This window comes from Ursus maritimus, unplaced genomic scaffold, assembly GCF_017311325.1.
Source record: "Ursus maritimus isolate PB19 unplaced genomic scaffold, ASM1731132v1 scaffold_28, whole genome shotgun sequence".
In the NCBI taxonomy this organism is placed as follows: Eukaryota; Metazoa; Chordata; class Mammalia; order Carnivora; family Ursidae; genus Ursus; species Ursus maritimus.
The window spans coordinates 15,387,219-15,402,573 of NW_024425341.1; the positions used below are offsets into that span (position 1 = coordinate 15,387,219).

Consider the following 15,355-nt stretch of genomic DNA (forward strand, 5'->3'; position numbering starts at 1 on the left):
GGCTGCACAGCCCACCCGAATGCAGCAATAAAGTGCGTGTCTCTATGGAATTAAAAAACACTAATGAATAACTGTTAGTCTGTTTTTAATTTTCTTTGCACTGGCAATCCAAAAACAATGTCAAGTTAAAATATTCCTCCCTTCCTTGACTGACTGCTCCTACCATACCTCCCCTTACTCACCCTTGGTAAACTACACACAACTAATAGTAGGAAATTTAATGTTTGAATTTACCATAACTCTAAAGCACTAGCTGTCTTTTACCAAGTTAAAAGTTTTGGCACTTCATGTAACACTGCAAAATTATAAGGTTAAAAGATTCAGTGAAATTATAAAGTAGCGTTCTCAAATTTCCTGGAAATGATCCTTAAATTAAAAATAGTGCCATTTCTTTTTAATTAAGTTAGAAAGTCATGTTTTCTACCACAAGCAAGTTGACTTAATATAGATTGTTATAGGTAACCTTGCAGCCCCTGCTAGAATATTTGAATATACTATTTATATAGAGAAATTATTGCTTTACCGAAGAAAAGGGAAATATAAAATTATTTTTGGTTTCATCATTGTAACTCTAAAATGAAATGAAGACTAGTTTAACAGAACGGCAAATAGTACAAGGTCCTGGTTGAGGTTTAATTATACCTCTGCGAGGTCTGAAAAGAGTGCTTGGCTTGTATTACGTCTCAGTGTATCCCAATAGCTTCTGGAGACAAGTTCCTCAGCATCTGTTTTAAGTACCTGTAGAAGTTTTAAGAAGTACATCTGAAATCTAAAGAACAGTCACAAAGAATGATAATTTATACACTTTAAGTCTCTTCTAGCCAACCCTGAAAAGAAAACACATTAGCTTACCTGTTTTGTTTTCTGCTGCACACAACAGTATTATATTACATTGCTGGTAAACCCAGGGTATTTTCAAAGGTGAAATGGTATATAACCACTACTTCCATGTACAATGTGGCTTTGTCAAAAAGAATCACATTCCTCAGCCCTCCCCCATGCTGCCTACTGAAACATGCATCACTTCTAAGAAAGTGTAAAATAAAAATTTTATTCACACCTTATGTGAAGTAAATTCATTTGGACAGTATTTTGATAATTTTGTAGCAACCTATAAAAATCACACTTAATTTAAAAATCAATTATTATTGGCTAGTGTACATCATGTCAGCGCATCAAAGAATCAAAATGACCACATCATATGTAGAGACGCTAAATTAATCTAAAACCTGTCAAAAAGAAATATGCCAGTTTAGGTTAAACCACGCAAAGCTCAGGGGTTTGGTAGGTATGTCGACTATGAATAGATAAGGTACTTTCTAACCTTTTGCAAGGATAAAACACTAGCTTCTGTCTCAGTATTGGCTAATCTGAAGAGATCACGATTAAGAAGGGCAGTCTAATCTTCATATGAAAACAAAGAACTATAAGCTTAACCTGTGTCTCTGTAAACAAACATAATTAAATGCAGTTTCTGTCAGGATTTACCAGGGAAGATTTCACAGGTTCTCAGGCTTGGTATTCTGGTTATTGGGAGAAGAAAATGCTACACGATGTATTGTAGGAGTAAGTGTCTGATGATGAAGAGAACTTTTATTTTTGTGTGTATTAATTAAGTCTGGTGCCACTAACAAAATTATAATGTGTTTGGGAGTTATTTTAAAAAACTAAGCTTTAATTCATTATTATTAATTAGAAAAATACTATCTACTGACTTATTTTAGTAAAATCTTAATAACAAAGTATTATTTAGCAGGAATCACTTATATAAACATAAGTATACTTATTACCATCAGTGTAAATGTAGCAATATGTTAGAGAATCCACTCACTCCCCCTCTAGTAACAAATCAAGCTTTAACTAAGTAGTTATAAGCCAAGTAAAATTAGCCGAATATAGAACAAAGTTCATTTTTTATATAAGTATGGTAGAACTTCAATAAATGTTAGCTAGATTAAATACTCTGCAAATATTATCTCAATATTTTCAATTTGGATACTTTTTTTTACTGTAACTGAAAAGGTCAGTGTCTGATAAAGAAAGGAATTATTAAACCTATCAGACTAGAAAATCAGGCTGACTACACTGATATTTGAAGGGTAACAAGTATGACTGATTCACTTTGTGAAGCAATGCCTCCCTTCTTCCAATACTGGTCACCATCACCACTCACACACTCACATATGTACACACACCCACACTGATGATATCAGAAGGATGTTTACAACATATTAAGGGATAAAAGTAGTTTGATAAACTATATTGATATGGATCTCTATAGAAAAAATACATTTTCTGAGCTTAGAAAAGAAGTAAATATATTCGGACACACTGATTATCTCTGAATGGTGAGATTAGGATGTTTTATTTTCTTCTCTTTGCTTTTCTATATTTTAAAATATTTTAAGAATGTGTATTTATCAGGATCATATACTACTTTTTTCAATAAAAAAATCTTATTTAGAACATAACAGTTTAATAGTCCCTCCTGCAGAAAGCTTTCATACTCAACATTTAGCTCCAAAGATTAAATTATGATAGACAATATAACTGAATTGCTGTAACTGCTGATATGTTGTTTTATACAGACAGTCTTTTAGATTACAGTTTCTGAGAAGAAGAACAATATTCTCACGGTAACTATTGTCATTCTTTGTATTAAGAGGAAAAAAGCTCACGTATCAGTGATTTTCTCGGGATAGTCATAGATTCCTATATATGTGTCTGTTCAGGAGCCAGTATTTAATTTTGTAATGGCTTGGGTGATGAAATTAAGAGTAAATTTTCAGAACATGCAAAACTAGTAGAAAACTTTAATATCAGAAAAATATAACACAATATTTAAAATAGCTTAAAGCAGCAATGAAAATCAGAATAGATTTTATAGCAAGAAATGCAAAGCAAATACAAAATGAGAATATACGCCTACAGACTAAGGAACGACTGAGAGGGGAAATGCCCAAATATCACTAACTGAGTACTGTGATGGATATGAAATAGATATTACGATGCTCTGATATGTAAATGTAGGAAAATTTGCAAAGACTTCCTGAAGTCTTCTCAGGGACTTTGATTACTATATGGGCTTCTTTACTAGAATGTTAAGGTACGTGTAGACTTCTATTTAAAAAAGGTAAAAGACACAGATAGTTCAGAAGAACTTCGAAAATGGATGGCATGGGCAAAATGATGTCCCAAAAGTACTGTATTCTGTAAGTCTGACACATTTTTTGCCTAAGTTTAGAGTCTGTTATTAGTAGAACTTCCTTTAACTTTGAAGTTTTGGTCAAGAATTCCCTATGCCTTTTTGGCTGAGCCAAAGTAAGATCCTGTTGAAGGCATTTCATGACATTAATAAATAGAAGGAAAGAAGGAGCTATGGTCTGAAAAATTCCTAAATTGAAATCCTAACCCCCAAGGCAATGGTATTAAGAGGAGGTGGGGCCTTTGGGAGGGGATTAGGTCTGGGGGCAGAGCCTACATGAATGGGATTAGTGCCCTTATAAAAGAAGCCTGAGAGAGAGTTCCCTTGTCTCCTTCTACCATGTGAAGACACAATAAGAAAGTGCCATTTACGAATGAGGAAGTAGGCCCTCATCACCCATCAAACTGCATTGGCCAGCTCCATGATCCTGGATATCCCAGCCTCCTAAACAATGAGAAATGTTTGTTCTTTATAAGCCACCCAGTTTGTGACATTTTTATTATAGCAACATGAATTGACTAAGACAGAAGGAAAGAAGGAAGGAAGGAATTAAAAGAAGGGAGAAAGGAAAGACAAGGAAGAAAGAGAAAAGGAAGTTAGGAAAAAAGAAGACTTATTTCAAGAAGGGAATATATCACTGTGGTAAGCAGAATAATGGCTCCCTAAAGTTATCTGGGGTAAAACTAAACTATATTGTTGGGGCACCTGGGTGGCTCAGTCAGTTAAGCGTCTGCCTTCTCCTTGGGTCCTGATCCCAGGGTCCTGGGATGGAGTCCCTCAGCGGGCTCCCTGCTCAGTGGGGAGTCTGCTTCTTCCTCTGCCTTTGTCTCTCCCCCCTGGCTTGTGCTCTCTCTCACTCATTCTTTCTCTCTCTCAAATAAATAAATAAAATCTTAAAAAAAATAAATAAACTATGTTGTTGAGGATGCATTAAGTAGGTGGTAAAACCACAAAGCAAAGCGAAGAAGTGATTTACATAAAAGTCATGATTGTGATTACCTTTTGGAGGAGAGGGAGGGATTATGATTAGAAAGACCTAGGAAGGGGCATTTGGGGGCATGGCAATGTTTTATTTATTGATATACATGAGGTTTACTTTTATTATTAATTTTATATTTACATTTTATTTGCAGTAAATTTCTGAACTAAAAGTGTATTTTAAAAATAAGGGAAAGTTTCATCATTATTAAAGAATAGAAAATAAAACTAAACAGAAAATAATACAAAATATTAACAAAAATAAAGTTGGTATATTTATTTTGACAACTATATTGATTTTTAGGCAAAAAAACATTTCTAGAGATCTAAGGATCGTATATAAGAGAAAATTCAATTCACCAAAAAGATTAAAGAAATCTATATTCTTATAGCAAGCAATAAAAATGCTTCGAAATACATAAAATTTAAAAATAACAGAATTACAAGTAGAAATTAACAAGTCTATTGCTGTAATGTATAATTTAACATATTAATTCACAGATTAGGGTGACAAAAATATTAGTAAAGATAGAGGTTTAAAACACGTATTAACATGTTTGGTCTTATATATAACACAACTCTGTATCCCAGTCGGAGAATACACATTCTCCTCCAACACAGACTTTGTTTTAGTCCATAAAACAAGCCTTGACACATGTTAAAAACCGTATAAAAACTGGCACATTTTCTGACTACAACGGAATTAGGGTAATTAAAATAACCTTTAAAAGAACAAAAAAAAAATCATATAGGACATTTCAAAGTAAAATATACATGATTTTGCACTATTTATTCTTTTGAATTTTTTATACTTTTTTCATTCCTGTGCCAAGATAATCAAGAGTTGAATATATGAGAAATCTGGAAAGAATCATGGTTGTTTGGAACAGAAAAGGCTATAATGTAACTATTCTTCATGGATATGAAGGAGAATGCTTAACCTTACACTGTAGCAAGAAATAATTTGACATAAAACAGGCATACTCTATACTGTAAGAGTGATTAAGTTTTCTAAGAGGCTATTACAGAGGCCACAGAATCTCTCTACAGTCAAAGTCAGGAGAGTCCCTGTCTTTCCTGAAGGAACTTCGTCCTAAAGGTAGAATCGTAGGTTATATTCAGTTCCAGGAACTGCACTCACATTAGATACTTTGGCACTCTGAGAGTTGATCTACAGTTTGGGGAACTAGCACATAACTGCCAGTTAATTTATAACATTGTACTAATATATTTGTGTAATATGTACATCACAGTATTTTATATACATTTTCGGGTCAACTGAACTTTTTTCTAATTTTCAACAAATTTCTCTTGTTTGCTTGCATTTTTTTTGAAAAGGATCATTCCTTTCTGAGCAAAACATTTTTCTATTAGAGGAAAAAAAAGTCAGTTTATATAACCAACTAAACCCTAAGGGAGCTGAAAAGTCATGCAATCCATTTAATAAAACTGTGGATAAAAATGACATCAAGTACATTAAAGTATGTATTTTATATTCTTAGATGGAAAAAATGTCTTTAATTAAATAATAAAAATAAAAAATATTACCACAATAAAATGTAAAATCATATATTTACTTTACTGTTAAATAAGCCAGCATAACATAAACAAAATAGGCAATTTAAATCTGCTTCTTAATATCATTCTCTTACTCTCTGAGTGATTGCAATTTCTATATGTAACTTAAACTAGAGCTATGTTAGTACCTGTTTCCTTTTAATGATAGTACTCTGGAATGTATATTTTTAAAAACCACATAATCATCTATATGAAAATTATTTTGAGTTTAAAGGAAAAATATAAAATGCCACAGTTGGAAAAATGGCTCATGCAATGAAACATGAGATTAGAAGAATAAGTAAAAAAGCCACAAGTATTATTAACATTTATTAAGTTTCAGAGGGCATATGGCATTATAATCTGTGAGATTTTTGTTTTATACATTCTTATAAATTTTTGAAATGATTAACAGACGAACATTAAAATTTTTAGGAAAATGGCAGACTTTAATGGGAAACAATAGTGAATTTTGTAGCAAAAATTTAAGTACTTGTAAGTTATCAAAACAATTAGTCAGTCATAAGCGTCCCATGAACTTGGCTTATTCTCCAACCTGTTCTAGTCCATTCCTTGTGACTGAAGCAAGATAGCTTGGGTTTATCTTATGCTAAATCATCCTCCAGTGTATGTTCAAATCTAGAACAGAGTTAATTTTTACTCTATGGAATTTTGATCAACTCTCCAACACAGGAGACAGCACACCCGCTTTAGAGGTGCACACTTATGACGTAACACTTTCAGCAGGGTACTGAGTCAGTATACCCGAATTCAAGGGCCCCTCTCACGGACAGTTCATATGATTTGAAAGATCCTTCTAAGTGACTTAAGGATCCTTAGAGAAATTAAATGAACTGTGCACGTTTACATTCAAAAGGGGCCACGGCCTTTTTTCACTTGTTTAGTAGCTGGGCTAACCAACAAGTTCTGACTTTCCAGGAGAAGGAAAGAAGAAGAAAGCTTAGCATAAGTATATCTGGAAGGTATCTGCAGGAACTCCCAACTTTTTCAAGAAAAGAAGAGTCTGAAAATCATAATCTTCTTTGGGAAATAACATGATACACTGATACAGTAAACATATCAGGTATCATACCAGATTTTTGTATAGACCATAGGCAGTAGGCAACAAAAGTTTTTGAAAAATTTTGCAAAAATACTAATGACTAAGAAAAGTCTATCTATTAATATTCTCTTTATTAGAGTTGAGAAAAGACTGTAACAGATGGAGAAATCTAGTTCTTAAAATACCTGGGTTCTGCAGGAGCATAGCTGAGAATCTGCTCCATAATTTATATTTAACTCTTCAAATACTGCTGAAAAATATAAAATTTTCATTATTTAACCAGAGCTTTTGGTGGTTGTTCACTCAACTTTTCCTTAATTTAATCTAAAGTTAAAGATATACAATAGCTCTGTAAATTTTAGTCTTCTTATAAATCTAGGAAGGAAATAAAAAATTTTGGCTTGGCTGCACCTTCTTATGTTCAATAAATTCCTAAACATTCTCAATAGCAGATATAGCTGTATATAAAGAAATAACATTATCAAGTATAACAGGTGAGGGCTATTTACATAAAGAACATTTAAAGTATTGTACATACACTATTAGTAGGAGAATGGTATCCATAAAGTTGAAGACGCTGACATAGAGCACAAAGGGCCAAATGAAGTGTCACATTTCAGAATGAACCCAAGTATAGCAAAAGAAAAAAAGAAAAAGACGACAAAATAATCAATTAGGAAGGGCAAATCATTATGCTACATTCTATATAGAGCACACGCACAATACAAGTGGGATAAATGTTAAAGATGAGTAGCAAAGTTTTCAAATCTCATATCATTAAATATTAAATGAATCTGTGCTCATTTCAACCATTTTCATGTTAACTTTCTGATCAACTACTGCTTTGAGTAAAACATTCCTCTGAAGTACAAGGTTTATTTAGACATGCTTCAGCAATTCTATATGGGTTAGGGGAAAAATCTAGATACAGCAGCATGGCAGTGGAAATGGTATGAGACCTGCAGTGGAAGCATGTTCTGTTCTTTTTAGTGCTGTGATCTTAGGCGAGTTAATGAACCTCTCTAAGATGCCTTTCTGATCTGTAAATGGTATGATACTTACCTGGCAGAAATGTAATGATGACTAAATGGGAGTAACATTTATAATGAATATAGCACAGAGTGTCTCAAGAAATGTTTTGTTCCTTCTTTCCTTCTGAAGCATATACTGTTAAGTGGCTACATGTTTTAGTCATTTAATCCCCCTAACAATCACATGTGGTCATTACTACTATTATCCCCATTGTACAAATGAAGAAACTGAGGCACAGGCAGGTTAAGGACCTGTTCAAGGTCACCCAGATAATAAATGACAGAGCTAATATTCAGACTTTGAAAATCTGGCTCCTAAGCCTGAACTATACTGTCCCCTAATGTAATCAGTATATTTTCACTATACACTAAATTCAATGGTTTAAAAACTCAAAATCTCATCAGTTCATATTTGTATTACTTAAAATGTGGCAACAATTAACAATAAGTTACCACTAATCATCATTATTGTTAAACATAGTAACAAATATTTGTAGAGAGTTGTACTGTCTTAGAATGCTATTTATTTAGTTCAGAGGCTATACTAAAGATTATTACTGGATTGTTTTAAAGAATAGTTTTGATAGCTAAATTATGTAAATAAATTTCAGGAGCACTAATTAAACTCTGTAAGATAAATACCTACGAGGTACCTGTGTGGATCAATGACTCTAGTAAGCATTTCTTTACATATAAGCAAGTTATACAGTATATTACTTATAAGTTCTTTTTATCTGTTCTTTAAAATAAGTCTCCTTCTCCATATATTTGCTAGAGAATGCTTCACTGACCTGTATGCACATAAAATTATACAATTTAGGGTATGCTGATATAATTAAAGTTTCATAATTCAGATAGACTTTCCCTAATTAATCCAAGTTAATGAGGTTTTACTATATCACTATTATGAGCTATTTGCATTAAATCAGCATTAACTTTACTTTACCTGGGCTGCAATAAAGCTCAGAGCCAAGCTTTGTGCTGACACTAACTTTTCCCAATGTGGGCTGTTTGCTATCATTTCTCCCTTTCCTCTCTCCCTTTGTTACTTGACTTACATATTCCAGTAAGTGTTAATGATTAAAATAGTATTGTGTTTTTCTTGGAAGATCCACAAGTCCTTTCTGGAAGTAGTATAAATAAACAAATAAATAAAACAGTTAAATTTCTGAAACTAATGCAAACACTGTGTTTCAACTATGCTCAAATTAAAAAAAAATTTCTATCCATTGAAATATGATCTATCACTGAGGTATATCAAAAGATTAATTAACATAGTTCAACCTACTAAATGATATTTTATTAACAACTTGCCTATCCAGTTAAGTATAATCTATCAAAATTAAAACAATTGCTTACTCTTTCAATATGTTGTCTACAGAAAATAAAATTTATGAAGGTATTTAATTCTCTAGTGTTATTTGCTAATATTCTAAACAATGGCATTTATGGGGCTAATTCCCATGGGATTTATTGATTATAATTTAAAAAGCATGAGACCTGAATTAGAGAACTTGTAATGCCCCTTTTAATTCCTGGCTAACATTACATCAGCTCTTTGATTTTTTAAAGAGTATCTTCCATACACTTTGTCAATTAGATTACTGAGGGTGGCTCAACAAATATTGATAATTATATCATAGTCAAACATTCTATGAAATAATAGGAATTTCATATCCTGATAATCTCATTTTATTAATATAAATATAAATACACACTTAATCTATGGGGATTGAATATGGCACCATCTGCTACAGATAATCCATGTTTTTAAAAAACATAATACATATCCTTGTAACAATGAAAATAAAAAAAATGCTGCAACTCTCCAAAGTTAATTATTTGAATTCCAGGTAGACCAACTAAACTACTGCACAGGGTCACTAATTTGCAAAGGAAACAGTTATCATTTACATCTCAACAAAACTGTGTTTCTGCTATCTAAGTACCAGATGAAAAAAATACGCTATAGAGGGTAAAAGTACAGTTTGGGAGCTGCCCAGCCATGGACTCCAATCTTGGCTTTGACATAATTACAGATAATAAGAGAACTATTGGCAGATGAAATGAGAACATGCATGCAAACCATCTACTACAGCCCCTAGATAGTAAGATCTCAGAATCTGTTTGTTATTTTTATGAACCTGGGATACTGTCAGACTGAAATATGTGGGATAAAAAAAAAGAAAACTGGTAGGAAAATGGAGGGAAATGTTGCTTAACTCTACCTTCAGAATAAGTTGAAAACGTTACTCATCCTAGAAGAGCCTATATTTCTAAGATCTTAAAAAAACGTATTTTTTCCTTGTTTTTGCTTCAACATCCACATGGCTATCATGCCACTAAATTCACTCACATGTATAATTAAATCTTTGCAATTCACCTTTAAATTTTTTCATGCATAATGATCTGTTTCATCTATTATATGATATACCCTTCAAATCTCATGGATAACAACAATATGGATGAAAATGATATAATGAGTAGGATTATGGACACAGATGTTTAATATCAATATTTGATATAATATTGATACAGATGCATATAAATCTGAAGCAGATTTTCTACATGAGAACTTTAGAAAGTTTTCCTGAAAGGGACAGCTCCAAAGTTACAGACTTCAATTACTGTTTTTCAACATGAATAAAAAAATTCTCACCTAGAAAACCCACCTTAAACTACTATAAATTATTCTTACCAGCATTGCACGCTTTTCTTCATCTCCTTTTGTTTCTCTCTTTTCATTTTTTTTCCTGAATATCTCTTGAAGCTGAAAGTGATCAAGAATCAAATATCCAGTGAATTTCTGGGTACCTACTTACCACTCTGTGCTAGGTATATTCTAAAAACAAAGAATTAGCTTCATCTATCAAGAACATTAAAACTACGACAGATACATTTTCTGATACTGGCAGCCTATGGTTCAGTTAAACGTACAAAATTATAGCTTTTCTTTATCTCAGGGAGTCTGTGACACACAAATAAAAGAGATGAAGCCTGCTGGGGTAGAAAGAACACTGAAGTAGAATTCAGGGACTCTGGGTTTGAGCCCATCTTCTGTCACATACTAACTTTATGATGGTGGACAGGTCACACATCCCTCACGAGGCTCCAGTTTACTCATATATGAAATGAGGACGCCCTCTAAAGTCCCTTTCAGGTAACTGTACATTGCGGTGGAAGCATGGGCTCTGCGTATAACCTCTTGGGCAAGTTACTCCAATTATTCGAGGGATTGTTTTCCATATCTGGAAGATGGCGATAACTCCTTACTTTATAAGAATATTCTTTTTCTCCAGCTTTATTGAGGTACAATCACCAGGTCTCAAAAGAATGCTGTGCAGAGTAAATATTACAGACAGTGACTCAGCACATTGCCTGTCACACAGTAACCACTCAAGAGATGTCAGCTGTATTATCAATGGCATTATTTCCTCTTTAAAATTCTATATTACAGATGGAAGCCTAATCCTACCTCTATCATAGCTTTATGGGGAGGTCACTGTTCATGGCTATGTAACTTGAACAGCTATCTTAACTGTTCATTTCATTTTGTATGGCAATAGTTGAAAGTCAAATAAAATGTATCACCTCCCAAGATATGTAATAACACAAATACAGCACAAAATATGAATGATTTTATAACAAATACATTTATTTTCACACTTTTTCTTAGTGAAAGGAGTTTTTAGCAAGGGTTATTAATAATCAATTTATAAGTAGGCAGGAGAATCGTAGGTTTTAGACCTCTGCAAGAAGTTAGCTCAACTCCACCTCCTGCTTTTAGGAATTCTTTGATATTTACAAACAAATGAAAACAACAAAACAACACATCACTTATGAGGCAGCAGTACAGCCACTGCAAAGAGTAAACTGCAGCAAAGAGTAGAGACAGGAAACAAGTTCTATGTGAACGTTTTTACCTCCCATCTCCACAAACAGACAATATTCCAAAGGACATCTATACAGACACCTTTCAATGCACTGAGTTCCAAAAGTTATTCTTTTAGTCTATGGGCAACACTTGGCAGTGTTGCCACAGAAACTTTATTAAAAATTATTTAGATTACTAGGCCCATTCTGAAAATCCTAAAATACAGTTTTGTGCTATCATAACAAAACTACATTAAACTAAATCTGTTTATTTTACGGTGTTAGGAACATATGTCTATCTTTTCAGTGAAACTGAAAACTCTCACCTCCCCACCATCCTGAAAAGCACTCAAATGAGGGGTCCTTCATGGTTCCAGGTTCCAAAGATGTGGCTCAGGGACTGTCCCCAGACAAAGGCTATATGGGTATTAGAGTAAGCCATCTGACAGAGATCCCAGTAACTAGTCTGCTTGCTTCCTTTTGAACGGCTACTGATTATGACAAGGATTTTTATCTCTTCTCTTTTCTACCACAGAAAAGAATGATTTCATAGTTTCTCTTCCATGTTCCAGCCTCTGAGGAAAATACTAAGCTGTTTAAGAGGTTTTTTGAGGGATTTTTAATGGCATGTTACAAAGGAAAATAGAAAATAAAATCGCTATTTATATGCCATCTCTCCCTTTTCTTTTAACTAGGAAATATAGGTAAATACAGAATTGAACATAAATGTTCAGGATAGAATTTGTTACTGTAAGGATCTCTACTTCGAAGAAAAAAAAACAGAATAGGCATTTTGCCACATACGCAGATGCAGGATCCATAGGTAAAAAGAAATAGAAATTCTAATTCTGGAAGGGGGAGTGGCAAGATGAGTGAGCAGCTGATGATGTTGCCAAATCGATGCTGCATCAGTCAGATGAGAAATAGATACCTAAGAACAATCTTATTCTCCCCACTTTAGATCAGCCCTTGTTCAAAGACAGGAGAAGGGAAAAGCAAAATGGGACAAGACTGGAATATAAGGCAGTCATGAGTGGAAGAGAAAAGCAGAAAGAAAAATCACAGATCCTATCATAAGAAGGAAGGGAAGTTCCGTGGCAAAGAGTTGTGGCTGGGGGGCTGATACGATGGAGTCTGAGCATAACTGGGCATATACCACACCTCTGGACTGCCTGTTATCCACCCAGTGGAAAATATTTGACTCATTTTAAATGTTCAGAATACATGTAAACAACTATAATCATCTTTATATAATGAATACAATTTTTATTTTTATAATATAGAAATTATTTAAAGTACATGACACGATACTTCTTTATTAAATTAAGGTAAAAGCATAAATGTTTCACTCTTCCTTCTATGTTATTCCAAATAATGCAAAAACATAAGAATACAAATGAGCAATATTTATTGCTAAAATGCAGCATATAATATACATACCACCAAAAACTCCTTTTTGTCCACCATCTCATTGCCATCAGTGTCAAACATGTTGAAAGCTATTCTAAAACCTGCATGTGGCTCTGCCAGAAAGAACAGAAAAGTACTTGTTAAATGGAAAAAATGTTTTTAAAGTACAGTTACAAATAGTTAAGTATACTCTGTACAAAAATCCTTTCTTTAACCAAGAAATTAAAAGCAGCACGTTACTATTAGTGAAATATAACAAAAGCTATATATGTATACACATTTCTGCTTCATGTATTAGCACACTTAGTAACAAAATTGATAATACACTTTAAAAGTATTTGTGTGATACGTGTTGCACAGGAGACAGTAAAATTTAACTACCTGACTTCCAAAAATAAACACTTCTTTTTGTTATCCCATGTTTGTCATTTAAAAAGGGAAATATCAAATTATCACATATGTTCAATACTTACAACAAAAGAAAAAAAAAATAACACAATGGACCAGTTCTGATTCTTAGGAGAATCAGAATGAAAACCTATGAAAATAAATGTCAAGCACAAGAGATTACATATTTGGGTTTAAACTTGTAGAAGCTTCAAAAGCAGAAATAAAAAATAAAAGAGACTTGAATAATTCTCAATTTCTCCAAAATACAAGGAACAATTGCTTTTCTGAGAAAGACACACTTTTACACACTAAAAACTGCTTTAGTGAACCTTATAATGATGTTCAACCCCTCTATCCCTTCTAAAGCATAAAGAAGAAAACCTCAACAGAAGAAAACTTGAACACGCCCTTCAAAGAGGAGCTCAGTGCACATGACTTTGAGAAACATCTGACCCTTTCTTTTTTTAAGATTTCATCCATTCATTCATTTTAGGTAGAGCGAGAGCACACATGCACACACACACACAGGCCCGTGCATGCGTGTGAGGGGTGGAGTGGTAGAGGGGGAGGGAGAGGGAGAATCTCAAGCAGACTCCACACTGAGCGCGGAGCCCAATGTGGGGCTCGATCTCAAGACCATGACATCGTGACCTGAGCCAAAACCAAGAGTAGGTAGCTTAAGGGACTGATCCACCTAGGCGCCCCTCTGACCCTTTCTTTTGAGATGACTGGCAAAAAGTTTTAAAAAGTGGCCTCCCACAGATACATTTGGCATTTCCTGTTGTAAAATCTTGAAGCTAGCAAAAGAGAAGCATGTAACCCTACTTTTTTTGACCGGTAATAGCTGTCTCTGAAAATAATGAAAACAGAAGCCAGTCTTTCACGCAAGCTCATTTCCAACATATTGTTTAGGAACTAAAACCTACTTTCATTAGCATTCGGTTGAGAAAGAAATAAAAAATTACATCATCTCTAATAACCAAGTTTTAAGCTTTAAAATGATCTTGAAAATACAAAATGAAAAGAAGTCCTTACAAGCACTGTGTGGAAGGGAAAATGAAGTTAAAATAATAAATAGCAAAGAAGAGAGAACCATAGACAGGTAAGGTGGATTCTCGAGCCCACTTCCTGCCAGCTCTGTTTTCACATTTCTCTTGGTTCTAATCTTAAAAACATCCACAAGTTTTCAATTCAAGTTCCCAGAAGTTTCTAAAATAGGTCCTGAACTCCAAAGGAGGATTCACTGCATCCAAAGATCCTAACCTTTCCATGTAAGCAAAACCACCATGTGTTTTTTCCCACACTCTTACCCATATCCTGTCCCATCTCAACAAGTGGCTTTCCTAACCAGTTCTATTATATTCTTGCCTGTCACTCCTCTGGTTAGGTATTTCAAACTTAGTTTTGCAACCGAAGCTGTTCTATAGCTAACAATATAACTTTTTCACAAGTCTCCAAGACGCTCCTTGGCACTCCTCTAATTTTTGAGTATTCATCATTGACTAGATTTGAATCATAAATGCTCCCAGTCTGGAACAACCCCAGATAGCTGTATTACTAACTGCACAACACTTCTTGTTCTTCAGCACCAACATTTTAATTTCATTTTGAGTCCAGGAGAAAAAATACAAGAAAAAATAAAGGATGATAATTTTTGAAATTAATATGCACACATGTACATCCCCCAAACCTCCTGTGACAAACTCCAACATAATATCATTCATTACTAAATTCAGAATAACACAATGGCTCTGAATTTTCTAATCATAGAAGTACAAGAAATTTTATGACTTGTTTCTAATGACAGAGTTTCACTGATAATTTGTATTTCCAGATATCTCCACAAAT

At 33.6% G+C, this 15,355-nt stretch overlaps 1 protein-coding gene across 1 annotated transcript in view; it reads right to left on the bottom strand.

Moving 5' to 3' along the window:
* Positions 1–15,355, bottom strand: part of MICU3 (mitochondrial calcium uptake family member 3) — a 101,943-nt gene that overhangs the window by 22,526 nt on the left and 64,062 nt on the right. The window contains exons 6-9 of the mRNA XM_040643317.1: positions 13,148–13,230; positions 10,533–10,604; positions 7,342–7,380; positions 643–738 (exon numbers count right to left, since the gene is read on the bottom strand). Coding sequence (XP_040499251.1) covers positions 643–738; positions 7,342–7,380; positions 10,533–10,604; positions 13,148–13,230 — 290 coding nt within the window. The remainder of the gene's footprint in view (positions 1–642; positions 739–7,341; positions 7,381–10,532; positions 10,605–13,147; positions 13,231–15,355) is intronic.